The sequence below is a fragment of the Anolis sagrei genome, chromosome 5 (genome assembly GCF_037176765.1).
Source record: "Anolis sagrei isolate rAnoSag1 chromosome 5, rAnoSag1.mat, whole genome shotgun sequence".
Classification (NCBI taxonomy): domain Eukaryota; kingdom Metazoa; phylum Chordata; class Lepidosauria; order Squamata; family Dactyloidae; genus Anolis; species Anolis sagrei.
The window spans coordinates 66215933-66234212 of NC_090025.1; the positions used below are offsets into that span (position 1 = coordinate 66215933).

Consider the following 18280-nt stretch of genomic DNA (forward strand, 5'->3'; position numbering starts at 1 on the left):
CTGTTGAGGCTGTTGCACTTTAATATCTTGTTGCACTTTAAAAACCTTGCACCTTAAGAATTACTCGGTACCCGCGGAATTTACCTTGCACTTTGCACTTTAAGACTCTAGTATTCAAGGACCATCCTATTTCGCGGCTAACGCTTACCTCTGGTACCCTTCATCTACCGAAGTGTCCATTTCCATCCATGTGGTCCCCCACCCTCCTATGCTTACTGTCTCTGTCACTATTATCTGGTGGAAGGGGCAGGGGAGGTAGTGGGCTGGAACCTGTGGGAAACAATGAGGGGAGGAGGGGGGATGAAGAAGGCCAGCACAATTGGCAAGATAAAACGCCAACATCCCAAACAGCTGGTGAAAGTGTGATTAAGACCCTAGCCAGAAATAGCGGCATGGAGGAGGGGAGGTGTTCCACTAGCCGAGGGGCCCCCATAGAGGTCGTGGTGGGAAGGAGGAGATGCGGGAAAAGGAGACCTCAAATTCGGCCAAATTCGGACCACTTATCTATAATCAAAATTCCAAATCGGTCTCCTAAGGTAAATTGGTGTAACCAGGTGAGCGGACCCTCCGGTCTGAAGGTGGTGCTGTTGAACGCCAGATCTGTCAACGGAAAAACGACCTGGATCCAGGACTTAATCCTGGACGAACGGGCAGATCTGGCGTGCATCACGGAGACCTGGTTGGATGAAGCTGGAGGAGTAAATCTGACCCAGCTTTGTCCCCCGGGTTTCTCCGTGCAGCACCAACCTAGATCCGGAGGGCGGGGAGGCGGGGTCGCAGTGGTCTATAGGGACTCCATCCATCTGACCAGGTGCCCCATCCCGCAGACCGCAAATTTCGAAAGCGTCTACCTGAGGGTGGGTGACCGGGACAGTATAGGGATTCTAGTAGTGTACCGTCCACCTCGCTGCACTACAGTCTCCCTACCTGAGCTAGCGGGGGTGGTCTCGAGCCTGGCATTGAAGTCTCAACGGCTTCTTGTGCTGGGAGACTTCAACGTCCATGCCGAGACGACCCTCACAGGCGCGGCTCAGGACTTCATGTCTGCCATGGCAACCATGGGGCTGTCCCAACAAATATCTGGCCCCACCCACTGTGCTGGACACACATTGGATTTGGTTTTCTGTCAGGGATGGGAACAGGGTGGCGGTGTGGAGGAGTTGTCCATCTCTCCGTTGCCATGGACCGACCACTTCCTGATCAGATTTAGGCTCACTGCGCCCCCTAACCTCTGCAAAGGTGGAGGACCCATTAAGATGGTCCGCCCCAGGAGACTGATGGATCCGAATGGCTTCCTGACGGCTCTTGGGGATTCTCCCGCCACCTCGGTAGGTGACCATGTCGAAGCCTTGGTGGCTCTCTGGAATGGGGAGATGACCAGGGCTATTGACATGATTGCTCCGGAACGTCCCCTCTCAAGTAGCCGAGCTAAACCAGCCCCTTGGTTTACTGAGGAGCTGGCAGCTATGAAGCGAAGGAAGAGGGAACTAGAGAGCGTGTGGCGTTCTGAACCGAGCGAGTCAAACCGAGCACGGTTTGTGTCCTTTCTTAGGGCATATGCCGCGGCAATAAAGACCGCAAAGAAAACTTTCTTTGCGGCCACTATTGCGTCTGCAAATAACCGTCCGGCGGAGCTGTTTCGGATTGTCAGAGGTCTTTTAACTCCCGCCTCTGCAGGTGGGAGCCCTGACAATTCGGTCGCGCGCTGTGAAGCATTTGCTCGGTTCTTCGCAGACAAAGTCGCCTTGATCCGTTCTGGGCTGGACGCCGCGTTAGACGCAGACTCTGTGGATGTAACGAGAGCACCTGCTTGTCCTATTTTGTTGGATTCTTTTCAGTTTGTGAAACCCGAGGATGTGGACAAGATACTTGGAGGAATGAGGCCCACCACGTCCATCCTAGACCCCTGCCCATCCTGGCTTCTGAGAGAGGCCAGAGGGGGATTGGCCGAGTGGGTAACAGTGGTGGTGAATGCCTCCCTTCGGGAAGGCAAGATTCCAGCGAGCCTAAAACAGGCTATTATAAAGCCGCTGTTGAAGAAGCCATCACTGGACCCCACTAAATTGGACAACTTTCGGCCTGTTTCCAATCTCCCCTTTTTGGGCAAAGTCATGGAAAGCGTGGTGGCCTCACAACTCCAGGTATTCTTGAGAGACACGGATTATCTGGATCCGGCACAGTCTGGTTTCAGACCGGGGCATGGTACCGAGACGGTCTTGGTCGCCTTAGTGGATGATCTGCGCCGGGAGCTAGACAGGGGGAGTGTGTCCCTGTTGGTGCTCCTGGACCTCTCAGCGGCCTTCGATACCGTCGACCACGGTATCCTTCTGGGGCGCCTTGCGGAAATGGGTCTTGGAGGCATTGCTTTGCGGTGGCTCCGGTCATTTCTGGAGGGTCGCACCCAGAAGGTGTCATTGGGGGACTCCTGTTCCGCACCACAACCTTTGACTTGTGGGGTGCCACAGGGTTCTATACTGTCCCCCATGCTGTTTAACATCTACATGAAGCCGCTGGGTGAGATCATCCGGAGTTTCGGGGTGCGGTGTCATCTGTACGCAGATGATGTCCAACTCTGTCACTCCTTCCCACCTGCTACTAAGGAGGCTGTCGAGGTCCTGAACCGGTGCCTGGCCGCTGTAACGGTCTGGATGAGGGCGAACAAACTGAAACTAAATCCAGACAAGACAGAGGTACTCCTGGTCAGTCGCAAGGCCGAACGGGATATAGGGTTACAGCCTGTGCTGGACGGGGTCGCACTCCCCTTGAAGGCGCAGGTTCGCAGCTTGGGTGTGACCCTGGACTCATCGTTGAGCCTGGATCCCCAGGTTTCAGCGGTGACCAGGGGAGCATTTGCACAGCATAGGCTCGTGCGCCAGCTGCGCCCGTATCTCGGGAAGTCTGACTTGGCCACGGTGGTACACGCTCTTGTCACATCCCGCCTGGATTATTGCAACGCTCTCTACGTGGGGCTGCCCTTGAAGACGGCCCGGAAGCTTCAGCTGGTCCAGCGTGCGGCAGCCATGTTACTAACTGGAGCGGGTAGCAGGGAGCACACAACGCCCTTGTTGTCCCAGCTTCACTGGCTGCCGATTTGCTACCGGACCCAATTCAAGGTGCTGGTCTTGGCCTACAAAGCCCTAAACGGTTCCGGCCCAAAATACCTTTCTGACCGCATCTTGGCCTACGAGCCCACGAGGACCTTGAGATCGTCTGGGGAGGCCCTTCTCTCGATCCCGCCTGCATCACAGGCACGGCTGGCGGGGACGAGGGAGAGGGCCTTCTCGGTGGTGGCCCCCCGGCTGTGGAACACTCTCCCGGCACACATCAGACAGGCGCCCTCCCTCATGTCCTTTCGAAAAAGCCTTAAGACCTGGCTGTTCGAGAGGGCATTTAATTAAGTGCTAAGCAACAACATTACGGTAATGAGAACTGGAATGGTATAAGGAAAATGAGACTGGCTATGATTCTACTAAGAGACGAAGCGGATTTTTATGTAGTTTGTATTTGTTGTATAGTCATATGTTGTTGATACTGGCCTCTGTAACTGTCTTTTTATGTGTACTGTACACCGCCATGAGTCGCCCATAAGGACTGAGAATGGCGGTCAATAAGTGCATCTAATAAATAAATAATAAATAATAAATAAGATTGTTTTCCTTGCTTTCCTCCATTTTTTCCAGTTCTGTCTGATGAAGTCCTGAGTAGTCTTAAAACAGTATCGTTCATGACATATCATTGTAATTAATTCACATATTTTTGGAAAATGAATTAATTGAACAATAAGGGCATTTTTGGATGTTGTTTCCATCGACACTGGGAAATAAAATAATGCTTGGTAAAATGGATACTAATTGCAGCAGATAGATTGATAGATTGACTCAAGGAAGCCACAGCTCACAAGTTCACAAGACTTGACAACATCACCGTAAGTCAAGAATGACCTGATAGCAAATAACAACAACGTTGCACTGATTGTATTATACGCATAATAGGGAATAATTAGATCTATGCAATTTGAGGTTTTAAAAAAAGAAAAAAAAGAATGGCTGTTCACCCACAACCCTTTTATAATGGAATGTATCTTTAAATGTTTGACACAAGGACTTCAACTTCTGTCTTTTCCAAATTGCATGTCTAAATATTGGTTTAACAGCTGGATGCAGAATGTCATAACAGATTTCTCTTAAACGCTTGCAGACTCATTCAAATGATCTGGGGAATGTCTTATATGAAGGAAAAAATGAATGGAATTTGAGTTTTTAATTTTCTTTTTTCATTATTTTTGGTTATTGATCCAGAAATCAAATTGCATGCTCCTAAAAACTAAGTAGCCTTAAAACACAGCATAAAAGTGATCAAACCTGGAAAAAAGAAATATTACTGTAGTCTTTTTTTGTATTTCCATTATTCCATGACTGTTACTGGAGTTTTCCATGAACATATGCTGAGTTTGCTGTGTATCTGAGTTTGCTGTGTTTCTTGAGATTCTCCAATATGACAGATAGACATTTTCCAATCAGGTTGGCCAAATCCTCTATCTAAACTAGTCTTCCTAACCTGACACCTTTTAATATTTTAAGCCTTCTCCAGGACATCTAGAAGGCACAAAGGAAAGATGGCCTAGATGAGGGCTTCTTAAACTTTTCCAATTGGGACCCCTTCCCCGGGTAAAGGTAAAGGTTTTCCCCTGACATTAAGTCCAGTTGTGTTCGACCCTGGGCATTGGTACTCATCTCCATTTCTAAGCTTAAGAGCTGGCATTGTCCATAGACAACTCCAAGGTCATGCAGCCAGCATGACTGCATGTAGTGCCATTACCTTCCTGCAGAAGTGGTACCTATTGATCCACTCACATTTGCATGTTTTTGAACTGCTAGGTTGGCAGAAGCTGGGGCTAACAGTGGGAGCTCACCCTATTCCCCAGATTTGAGCCGCCGACCTTTCGGTAAGCAAGTTCAGAAGCTCAGCGGTTTAACCCACTGCACCACCGGGGGCTCCCTTCTCCAGGTATATTTAGGTATATAAAATGGGTGTAAAAATGATGTCTGATGTCCTATATTACATTAACTGATCCTGTTAATTTACTCTGTTTCCATTATATGTCCTATGCCATTATACATTGTTATCCACCTTACTAAACCACTTATCCTTTAACTAGTTCATGTAGTGACCCCCCCCCCCCCCAAATTAGTCTGCTGTTATTGTTGTTGCTAGCTATTATTGTTATGTTTTTATGCAGTTTTATGCTGTCTTAATTGTTTTTCTTTCTTTTTAATTGTATTCTGCCTTGGGCTTGGGCCCCATGTAAGCCTGTGCAGAATGACCCTCAACTTAACCATGGGTCATATCAAGATTCACAATTTTGGTCCCAAACCTGCCCTCGACTTAGACATGAGATCATCTTATGGATGAGCATATATGGTAGCAATGGAATTAAACTACCCCTTCCACACATCATGAATATGCATCATGTGGATTGAAATTTTCTTGCCTACTGATGAAAGGAGAGCAGAGATGGGTCTACTCCTATAGCCTAAAGCAGGGGACCTCAAACTTTTTCAACAGGGGCCCAGTTCACTGTCCCTCAGACCATTGGAGGGCCAGACTATAGTTTTTAAAAAAAACTATGAACAAATTCCTATGCACACTGCGCATCTTATTTTGAAGCAAAAAAACAAAACAAAATGGGAACAAATACAATATTTAAAGTGAAGAACAAGTAAAGTTAAATCAACAAACCTACCAGTGTTTCAATAGGAACTATGGACCTGCTTTTGGCTATGAGATGGTCAATGTCCGGTTCCATATTTGTCACTGTTAGTTGTAACAAGTGATGCAACTGTGTATCAGTTAGTCTAGATCTGGTTAGAGATTTCAGATGTTTCATTCTGAAAAAAGTCTGTTCACAGACGTAAGTGCTGCCAAAGATGGTTGCTATTTTGAGTGCATAGTTCCTGAGACTAGGATGTGTTTCAGAGGGGAGAGAGGCATAGGAATTAGGAAGTCTGCTTGACTTGTATGCATCTTTCAAAGAGTCACAATTCTGCAGTTTAGCCAGTTCCATTTGGTAAACTGTATCCACATTTTCAATGTCAATAGAAAATGGGTTACGGAAAAGCTGTATGTCCTGTTCATGGAGATGAAACTCTTCAAATCTAAATTGGAACTCCTTTTGCAACTTTTCCAGTAAATACACACATGCTTTGTTTAGGAATGCAACCAATGGTTTTTCCGCTAACAGATTTTGAGTTGTGGGGAAATGGCAGAAATTTTCCTCCTTCACTTGTTTGCTGAGGCCCAGCACATCTTGGGGAGGTGGGGGACTCACCCTTCTCCACACCCGATGGGCCAGATAAATGCCCTTGGTGGGCTGCATGTGGCCCGTGGGCCATAGTTTAAGGACCCTTGGCCTAAAGAGTCAGCTCTTGCATTGGAGGACGTAAATAAATCTATGAAGGCTTCTACTACAACTTCTTCCTTTCAGTCCGTAATGTACTACAAACTCTCTCTGCATACAGACCTTCCTGATTAACACAGCATAAAAGAAATAGGCAGTGTTACAATATTCAGTGATTTCCTTTCTTTTCTTACAGAACAGGTGGCCAATGAAAAACCAGCAGCAAAACCAGCACATGTAGAAAGTGACTGTTTCACGTGTTGTCTATCTGGGATGAACACACAAAGAAGTATGCTGCAGATGGTTTTCGTCCATAATCCAGTTTCTGAACTCAGTTTTAAAAGCTGAAATCCCTTCCATCATCAGTTTAGGAGCAGGAACAAGAGATGTGTTGGATTCATTTTCCATCTGCCTTGCTGTACTTGCTAAACAGCTGATAAGTGGGATTTCAGCTTTGTAAAAAGGAGCTCCATCTGCGCTCTGTGTTAGATCAGAATGGGAGCACTCAGTCACAGAGGCTTTTATTCATAGCTGTTCACAAGGAGAACATACAGAGTTAGTCAGCAATTTATGAGACACTGGATTTGGCAATACTCACCCGGCCAATAGTACATGAAGACTTTCCTCTTTGCTTTCATCATAGTAACCCATAAAGGTTCTGATCCATTCCACCAAAGAGGTAAGAGACTGTCTTGATTCACGCCAATATCAAAAGATATATTTCTAGTTGGATCCCACATGTAGTTTCCTATCATCTGATGTACCTCACAATGGCGACCTGGAAGGGAAAAGATTTGGTTGATACCTGTACTTCGCAGCAATATATCTTAATCCCCCCTTAAATGGTTTTCAAAGTCCTGAATAAACCTTGATACCTTCTGAAGATCCTAGAGAAATTAATTGCCTTTACTCAGTCAAATGATGAAATTGAAAAGGTTAAAGTAAAAATGCCACCTTTGGGATCAAAATTTAGCACATTTCTTTCTTACCCAAAGGTGAAAAGTTATATTATAACATCTCCCATACGAACAAATGACATAAAATTCATAATTTACCAAAGACTTGTGCAAAATGAGGGGAAAAAAATGGGTGTTTTAATTTACTTATCTCGGGGATGGAGAAGGAGCAGCTCATGTGACAAATGCAGACCTCGAAAAATGTTGTGAATGTGCATTAACAAGAGAGCGTAAGAAGAAATGTGTGTTTCTTTAGAGCATTTTTGCAATTGTAACTTTTTGTTTGTTTATTTATTTATTTATTGTGTCAGAAGTGAATTAAGGGTACCATTATAATGTATTTAAAAATGCAAAATTTAAAACTTGGCATTGTATTAAATGTCCTTTGACCAGAAGCTGGCCACTTGGAGTGCCTCTGATGTGGCTGTGAGAAGGTCCTCCATTGTGCATGTGGCTTTTCTTTGTTGACTTCCAGGTCATGTTGGCCCTACAACATGGGTGAACTGTGGTGTTGGAGGAAAATTCTGAGAGTGCCTTGGACCACAAGAAGATCCAACCAGTCCATACTTCAGGAAATAAAGCCCAACTGCTCACTGGAGGAAAGGATATTAGAGGCAAAGATGATATTAGAGGCAAAGACAAGAAAGCTCATAGAAGACAATGATGCTGGGGAAAATGGAAGGAAAAAGGAAGAGGAGCCGACCAAGGGTAAGATTAATGAATGGTTGGTATCCTTGAAGTGACTGGCTTGAAGGAGCTGGGGTGGTGACAGCCACCAGGGAGCTCTGGCGTGCGCTGGTCCATGGGGTCACAAAGAGTCAGAAGTGACTGAATGAATAAACAACAACACAAGAACATGGGTGGTGGGAGATATTCCAACTATACTCTATATTTCAAGGATAAATGATACAACCACTTGCAGGCAGATACAACTACCTCCAGTGGCAGAAGCATTGAGGGAAGCAGTAGTGTCATGTTGTGCACCTACACACCAAAGGTGCAGCGGAAGAGCCAGGTTTTAAGGTTCTTTTTAAAGGTTTCTAGGGTAGGGGCTTTCCTGATCTCTCAAAGTAATGAGTTCCAGAGTCGGGGAGCCACAGAGGAGAAGGCTCTCTCCCTTGTGCCCGCAAGACAAGCTTGTGAAACTGGCAGGGGCGAAAGGAGGTCCTCCCCCAAATATCGAAGGGCCCGAGTTGGTTCATGGAGAGAGATACCATCACGAAGGTAGGTGGGTCCCAAACCGTTTAGGGCTTTATAGGTGATAACCTGTACCTTGAATTGGGCCTGGAAAATAAACAGCAGCCAGAGGGATCGACCACTCCCTGTAACTAACCCCAGTTATTAATCTGACTGCCGAACGTTGGACAAGTTGTCGTTTCCGGGCCATCTTCAAGGGTAGCCTCACATAGAGTGCATTGCAGTAACCTGGTTTAGCCTCAGCTTCGCAGTCTCCTTAGTTATATTGCAGTGAATTGAACAGAATCAATTCCCAATCCCATCTTCCTGCCAATGCTTGAAGGGATCTCATCACTTTTTAATTTTTGAAGGGCTACATGTGCATTCTCTGTTTACATATCAAGCCTTTTATTTTTGTGGTACCATTTTTAAGAGTTCAAAAGCTGCTTAAGAACAGGACCTGCAGGATCTCTTCCCTCCTTCCTTCCTTTCACAGAGCTCAACCCTCAAGTTGAAGTTAGGCTGAAGACTAACCCCACTGACCTACAAATGTAACATCTGTCTTTCCCCATAATCCACAGTAAAAGCATCTAATGCCAACACTTTTCTTCCCATGCATGAACCTTTCTTAGACATTTAAGGCCACGAATCGCTTTACTACTGTAGTTTTACTGTGCGCCTAATGTGCCTAATACCAGTGTCATTAAAGCCTTTGCTGCGATTAAATTGTTTGTGAAACAGAGAGCAAAGATCAACTGAGGATGCTCAGTCTGCTATTAAATCAACCTCCCTGTTCTGCAAATTCAACAACGCCCCAAGATATGAGTTTCTCAATCTAATGCTGTTTTAATTTTTAATAAATAAATAAATATAGACTTAAGGATAAAACCTTCTCCTGGAAACTCCACACAATACTTCTTAAGAAAGCACTATGCCGACTGAGGTATGTAGTGAAATTATTAACTTTTCCAAGATGTAAGCTTGGAAAAGTATTCCCTGCAAAAATAATAATACTGCACTCAGTGCTCTGCGTCCATGGATTCAAATATCTACAGCTTGAAAATATTCAAAAGGAGGCTCCAAAAAGCCCATCTTGATTTTACCATTTTATGTAAGGGACACTATTTTTCTATGTCATGGTATATAGAGTATTCCCTCACTTATCACGGGTGTTACGTTCCAGGACCACCCGCGATAAGTGAAAATCCGCGAAGTAGGGTATTCAAAGAGAGGCCGGATGCATGACCTCAGTGGCAAATGCTGGCCAGAGGATACATATGTATCCTGTCACTCAGAGGTTTGTTTGAACTATGGGAATACAGCTAAGATATATCTGCTGCACCCTCTTTGAGCTTATATGTTCTTCCTCAGTGATAACTTCCTCAGCCATAACTTACAAACGACTCCCACCCCCATTCTTAACTAACAATAAGTGAGAGAAATATACCCCTTGGAAGGAAAATTCACTCCTGAAAGAATTGTCATGAGGAAACGGTGTCTCCACTGAAGCTTTATCACCAATCTTTGTTTCCACAACAAGTCATTTTTTTTCAAAATCCAATTGTCACAGGAAGGGACAGAAAGTGTGGCAAAATTTTCTGGACAAGGCCCAGACAGCAAATCAAACTCCACAAGGGTGTTAATCCTTCCCTATGTTAGTAAAGGTAAAGGTTTCCCCCTGAAATTAAGTCTAGTCGTGTCCAACTCTGGGGGTTGGTACTCATCTCCATTTCTAAGCCGAAGAGCGTTGTCCATAGACACTCCAAGGTCATGTGGCCGGCATGACTGCATGGAGAACTGTTACCTTTCCACAGAAGAGGTACCTATTGATCTACTCACATTTGCATGTTTTCAAACTGCTAGGTTAGCAGAAGCTGGGGCTGACAGCAGGACCTCACACTACTCCCCGGATTTGAACCTGCAACCTTTTGGTCAAAAAGTTTAGCAGCTCAACAGTTTAACCCACTGCGCCACTAGACCATATATATATATGTGAATATATATATATATATATATATATATATATATATATATGGAGTTACAGTTTAAAATGTACCATTTCCAAGTTACAAACAAATTCAACTTAAGAACAAATCTGCAGAAGCTTTCTTGTTCGTAACTTGGGGACTGCCTATATAAGACACAATATTATCTCAACAGCTGGTCCAAGGAATTCACACAGCATGCTTTCTTTGGAGACTTTTGCTACAAGAATGCTAAAGAAATATTTGAGAAGACCTCATTCACATTGTGATCAGCTTCATTCATTCAGGGCTGTGCAAGGCAGAGAGAGCGTTAATCTTCCAGTCTTAAACAGCTGCTCAGAATTTAAAAGGCAGCACAACTATGAGGAAAATGTGGAAGTCAGTGGGCCTGAAGGGAAGGGAGAGCACAGGGCTTTGCTTCACAAAGAGTGTGTTGCCTTAATTGTTAATCCAGTCCTCATGATTTCTCCAAGCACCAGCTGTCCAACTTCTGTGACTATCAGATTTTATGTTTCCAGTATCCACAGTTTGGGGTGACGAGCTGGAATAAATTGTGCTTGGCACATGTTTTTAGAATTTTCACCTATCATAACTCAAACCACACATTGTTGAGTGCAGAATTAACATTGCACAGATGACTCCATTATTAGGTTCCAGTGACATTGCAGGTTTCACTCAATGGGAGTTACATATTAATCTGCTCAGTTCTGCAGAAATATGTTGCCATAGGATATGGAAGCAATGGTCACGAGGACAGGGGAGTGAGTTAAAGAAAAATCTAATCAAGAAATTAACTTGTAATGTTTTAAATGATTTTACTTCTAAAGGCATACCTCAAGTAACAAAGACTCTGACAAAAGAGGTTGCTTTTTGCAAAGACTTTTAAATATTTGCCCAGCAAAACTTTCCACCAAGTCCTCTATCTATATGGTTTTAGCAGCACTGGCACTGAGAAGATGGTGAAGGAAGACATACAGACTTTGGGAATTAGGTTGCAGCTGTATGTTTGCAGTAAACAAGACAATAAGCCAAGAGTTGGAAAAATAATGGGATTTTTCTTTAGTCAGTCCTATTATAGAAGTGTGCCTGCTTACAACAGGCAAGGTGAACAACAGCTGTCTTCATGTTTCCTTATTGTGCATGTTTGCAGTAAACAAGGCAATAAGCCTTGAGTAGAAAAATAATGGGATTTTTCTTTAGTCAATCCTACTATACCAGTGTGTGCCTGCCTACAACAGGCAAGGTGTACAACAGCTGTCTCCATAATTCCTTACTTATTGTGTATGTTTGCAGTAAACAAGGCAATTAGCCTTGAGTTGTAAAATAATGGGATTTTTCTTTAGTCAATCCTACTATACCAGTGTGTGCCTGCTTACAACAGGCAAGGTGAACAACAGCTGTCTCCATAATTCCTTACTTATTGTGTGTGGATAGCAAAACAGAGGGGAAAGAGTAGAGTAGACAAGTCTAGATCACCAGCCACCCCCAACGTGTTAAAAAAACACGTTCTGTAAGTTTGGTCACTACAATGGAAACCACAATAAAAGTGGAGACCAGTGGGAAATAAAGTTCTTTCAAAATACATTTCGAAAGAAACTTCCAAGTGGTTTCCAAAAGAGTCAGATGTTTTGTTTTTTCACTTATGCAAGGCTTACTTGACCTGGGTTGTTTCATCTCATATATACGTGTTGTTAGCTTTAGATAAAAAGGTTGAACCGCTCTCTTTTTGTGGTGTAGAAACCTATCCCTGTTCCTTCCATATTATCTCTCTTTCTGGTATCAAATTTTCTGTTAATCATCAAGAACACATCTATTTTATTACCTGAGGTATAAACGTAGTTTGTTAAAAGTCAAGTTTGAAGTACTATAACTAGTTAACCATTATGTTGAGTCATGAGGGTTATATGAAGCACCATGAATATGAAGCAAAGTGAATCACCTATTAGCATTATGATTCGTGAGAATGCGTGAAACACAGAGAATGCCTATCAGCATTATATTTCTTTTTAAACCTGCAGTGAATGGGTTCCTTTTCAATAAGCCCACAGAAACACACTCATTTAATTGGATCTCTCCCTGCTTTACCTGAAGACTGTTATACTTGTCACACATATTAAGTCCTACATTAGATTCTTTGTGCACTTGCCAGTACTTTCTAAAAGCCAATTCATCATATGTATACCAAAAAAGATTAGAGTCCTTTCTTGTTGCCATTTTAATGCTTGGAAAGGTATGAAATAACATAAACAATAGGCTAAATCCAAAATTAGCCCTACTTTGAGCAGACACGTTGAAATGAATGGAAGTATTTGTGACCAACAAGTCTTCTTCATTTCAATTGATATAACTGAGATAGGACTAACTTTGGATTTACTTAAACGAAAGGGTCTGATCATCAAAATTAGACCGAAAGGAGAAAAAACAGATAAAAGTTGGATATTAAAAAACACCCAAAAATAACAACAAAAGATTATTTATATACATTTAAAGTGGATAATGAAGACATCTAAGTAATTTATAAATATTATATTCCTTGGCTTTAACATCAATCAAAATTGGGATTGCAGTCAATAAAGCAGAAAAAGGTTGAGACTTGGAAGGACAGCCATGAAGGAACTTGATAAGATCTTGAAACACAACTATTTATCATTGAATGCCAAAATCAGATTTATCCATACATATATGATTGTGATGGCTAGATAGTGAAGAGAGCAGTCGGGAAGAAAATACATTCATTTGAAATGTGGTGCTGGAAGAAAGTTCTACAGATAGTGTAGACTGTCAAAAAGACACATGGAAGGGTACAAGAGCCAATCATAGTGAAACTCTCACTAAAAGTGAAAACGACTAAATGGAAACTATCACATACTGTCATGAGATTGCATAACTCATTGAAAAAGATGATAATATATATGACCTCTTCAGATGGGGAAAGAATCGGTGGCATGCTCCACTTCGCCGCCCCTTTATGCACAGAGCCCGCCAGCTCCCATTACATGGCATGCTACTACTTGACGCTGGGCTCCATGCTTAAAGGGGTGGCAAAGTGGAGCATGCTATGAAGCTTCCCATGTTGCCTTGGAGCAATGTGGGAAGCTGGACGGTTGACACTTTCCCCCATGGGATCACCTTGCAGGTAAACCAGGCAATGTGGAACATGGGATAACGGGTTCCTCACACCGCCTGATAGCGGTCACTGGATTTGCCATGCTGCATGGTGATTCCGGCGGCCAGTGTGAAAAGGCCCTTAGTGAAGTAGAAGGCAATAGGAGAAAAGAAGACCTTGTTGTAGATGGATCGAATCAAAAAGAAGCCATCTCACTGAGTTTGCAAGACATATGCAGGACTGTTGATGAGCAGGGCTTTTTGAAGTCCACGAGACTGTGTTGCCATAAGCAGATGCTCATGATGGCACACAACAACAAATCAAAGAAGAATGTTTGATGGCGTAGCAAAATCTGTTTTAACATGATATCTTGCAGACAAAAAATAATGCTAAACTTCTTGGGCCCAGTGCTGCTCATTGTGATCTTCACTAAAACTGGACAAAGTGTTTGAAGCATGTGGAGAAGGCTATGTATCTTTACAACATGGAGTGGACCCAAGGGGGATTTACCAAGTAGATTGCCTGAGCCAGGGAATTTGTGAAAGATCCATTTTGAGTACATTCTCAAAGCATTGTTTTGTCATGCAAATGACAAAAATTAGTATGTATTTTTAAAATATGCATTTGTTGCTTCTTATGAGGAAGGATGGTATATAAATTCAATCATCAACAAGAATAACCATTGCCTTTCTCATCTCATGTGATAAATATATGAAATGTTGATTGTTATTTCAATGAACTTAGCACCACTGTTATAATTTTTATTACAAAGTCCAATTGGCATAACAATCTTGGCAGTCTAATAAACTTGCGTATTAAGAATAACTTATTCAGTTATGTCATGAAATCTGTAAATTTAACTTTTCAGTCAGTTCTGCCTGAGATCAATGTCTCTGCTGATTTGGATCTATTTAGTCTTCTGCTGTCTTTTTGATTTATATTATTTATCATCTGTGACTTTTGGAGATTTTATGATCTTTGGAAATGAATGACCTTGCTAGAAATCATTTTTTTAAAAAAAAATGATGCTATAACCTTTTGGAAAACTGAAATCTCCACAAACTTTTGGAAAAATGGCATTCATGCAAGGCAATTAGGTTTCTTGGCTGTTAAACTGATGTACCTAGATATATCTTTGAACTGTTCGGGACAAAGATATACCAATGCACAAAAAACACATATTTAGAAGTGTTTCTATTTTCAGTTGCTTAAAAACATCTACTCTCCCTTAAAATTCATTTGCTTTTAAATCATGGTCTCAAGAGACAAAAATAAGTAGACTTCTTTAAAAGTAAAATAGTTATTTTACTCACAAACTTCATGTATTCAGCATACAGGTACTTTGTTTATCATTCCAATTACAAGTAGTTTTTCTGTGTAGGTAAAGTCTAATGGTTTCTGTACAGCTTTCTGTTTCTACAGACTTCTAAAAGCATACATTTGTTTCTATTGAAGTCTCTAAGCATACTATTCCTACTGAAATCTCTAAGCATACAGTTCCTGTATTGAAGTCTCTAAGCATACTTCTGCTTCTAATGAAGTCTCTAAGCATACAGATCCTACAATGGAGTCTGAGTCCTGAACAGGCCCAGATCAGATCACACAGATCACACAGTCCCTCCCACAACATAGAGTTAAGGAAAACTGCATACAAATACACACATATAAAATACAGTAAGCAATCTGAATTATATAAATAACAAATAATTAGTGGAGGTTTGAAGACAGTTGCTATTTCCAACAGTGACCTCCACATATCGCAACATCTTATACCGTTAAAACCATACACTTTGGGGTCAATTAGGCACCAAAGCCATGTTTTAACTTGCCATCAGGGTATTGCTATTTTTACTAGGATTCTATGTAACGTAATACTTTGAGTTTCCATAAATAAATAAAAAAAATCAATAACTTGGTGTAAAGAAGGCATCCAATTTAGAATTATCAAGTTATTACAGTTGACCTGACTTTCTCTCAAGTTGCCAGCTTCTGTCTGTAAGTTGCCAAAGGCAATAACTTCCTTTAGAATCGAAAGCATCTGAATGCACATAGGGACATATGTAATCCTAGTGGAGCATGCCTTCTCCACGCATCCTGTCCAACCACAACATCAATAACTTTCCTTTAGAAAAGTACTTTTTCACACATCTCCATGCTGCTGTAAATATCTTGATTACACTTCGTTGCCTTTGATGTGTGTCATGTGTCCAGGAGTTCCCCTCTTTGAGCATCAGCCAAACTAGATGTGATGCAGTGTAGGTTAAAGAGCTGTTGACCCTTTATAGAAAACAGAGAAAAGTACTTTCATGTTACTTTCTCTTTAGTGCTTCAGGTCTCTAGATGTCTGCCCTAAAGAACTTGTTTTTAAAAGTTTTTTGTTCTTTCTTCATCTGAGATGATAATGTTCTGTGGCAGCAAGGAGGTAAATAGGCTGCAAAGATATAACAGAGGAGTGGAACGGGTGATTGGAAAACGCTGCTCTATTTGCAAAATATTATTACAAAAGTTTACCTGCTTGTGAGACTGAATCATGCTGGGTAGTACATGCATTCCTAACTCATCTTTCTTGCTGTATTCACTAGTCCAATGGCATACCATCACTACAAAGTTATAACAGCTTTCTCTTACTTTGAAGGACTTGGTTTAAAGGAAATGCTTTCTTCTGAGGAATGCTACAAACTATAACTTACCTCCCATCTACACTGCAGTTTGGCATCAGATTAACTCCCATAGCTCCATTCAATGGGATCCTGGGATTTGTAGTTTATTGTGGCACCAAAATTAATGAGCTATTGACAGAAAAGGTTAAGTCATAAAACTATAAATCTCAGAATTTCGTAGCTTTGAACCATTGCAGTTATTGTGGCCTCAATCTATATAAATTAACATGTAAAGTTCATTTGTGGGATTAACGTAACTAAAAAACCACTAGACGAATTGACACCAAATTTGGACACAATACACCTATCAGGCCAACGAGTGACCATCACTCATAAGAACACTGAGAAACACAGCAGAAGAAACTTAAAAAGGCAAAAAAACCCAAATAAAATTCCAGCACATGTACAAAACCACATATATGCACATACACACACACACACAAAACACTTATACACAGACTGGGCCACAGCAATGCATGGCAGGGGATGGCTAGTCTACTATAATTCTGCAGTATGGACAGGACACAGCTTTAATGCGAAAATTACAAATAATTTCTTCAAGATCCCTACCTTCGGAAAGACAACACTTTCCAGAGTTTTCTAAAGATAATAAATAGCTCCTGACTACGATTCATGTATACTTAGAGCACAACAGGTCAGGTTCAGATATTTTATTCTCTTATCTGCCATGTTCATGAATAAAATAGGCTAGAGAAATCTATTCTTCATGGCAAAGAAGTATTTATCCTCGCCACATGGTTTGTTGTCAACTGACCCATCTAAATTGTAATTTATGCAATGTGGCATAACTTTAACTGCCATAATTCAATGTTATGGAATCCTGGGATATGTAGTTAGGTGACACATCAGCACTCTTTGGCAGAGAAGACTCAACACCTGTAAAAACTACAGTTCCCATGATTCCACAACCTTGAACTATGACAATTTAAGGAGTGGCCAGAATCACTGTGTTGCTGTGAGTTTTCTGGGCTGTATGGCCATGTTCCACAAGCATACTCTCCTTAGAAGAGAAGGAGAGAATGCTTCTGAAACATAGCCATACAGCCCGGAAAACTCACAGCAACCCAGTTGACCAACAAATTTGTCTGAAAAGAAGCATGTTGGGGAGAGTCATTTGCTATAGATACAGTCCCAAAAGGTTTCCTAAAAGCTAGCCACAGGGTTTCACCTAGTAACATAATAAAATCTAGTGACCTTATCAAACTTATCACATTAAAGAAAATTACTTTTTGGAGCACTACATAAGCCACATGCAGTAATTTTAGTAGGCAAGTCTTGGAAAACCAGATAATCCACTTTTACTGTCTGGTTTACAACAATCTCTTTGAAGCCATGCAAAGATTCAAGTTCTTTGCCAGTGATAAAATTGTAGCACCAGCCACCAATCACAAATGTGAACCGTGATGTACAAAAGATAGATTCAACACAGCAAGATCCAGATATAAAAAATAATGTGCAGAATACTATAATTGCTAGGACATTTTCTAATGCAGCAGAAAACTTGCCAAGTAGCTCTTTGGAAATGCTTGGTCTGATACTGATAAAGAAATACAACCTTTGTTGTTAAGTGCCTTCTAGTCATTTCCAACTTATGGTGAACCTATCATGGGTTTTTCTTGGCAAGATTTCTTCAGAGGGGGTTGTCCTTTCCTTCCTCTGAGGATGAGAGAATGTGACTCAGTGGGTTTCCATAGCTGAACAGAAATTTGAACTCTGGTCTCCAGGAGGCTCAAATCATTACACTAAGGCCCCATTTATGGTCAATCAATGTAATAGGACTACATTGATTAGGGAGTTTCTCTTCCACCCTCATTTAACAATTCTGTTTATGATTAGTTAATTTTTGAATCAAGAACACTGCTTCTTAAGATACCTGATGTATAAGATGGTCACTCCCACCCCATCTTCCAGGGAATGGTACCATATTTGTGCCATATTGTTGTGGTATTCAGTCAGATTGTATTTCTGGAAACTTGCTA

At 41.9% G+C, this 18280-nt stretch overlaps 1 protein-coding gene across 1 annotated transcript in view; it reads right to left on the reverse strand.

The window, feature by feature from the left end:
* The window catches only part of ENPP6 (ectonucleotide pyrophosphatase/phosphodiesterase 6), a 55102-nt gene that overhangs the window by 27987 nt on the left and 8835 nt on the right, over positions 1–18280 (reverse strand). The window contains exon 2 of the mRNA XM_060778647.2: positions 6996–7175. Coding sequence (XP_060634630.2) covers positions 6996–7175 — 180 coding nt within the window. The remainder of the gene's footprint in view (positions 1–6995; positions 7176–18280) is intronic.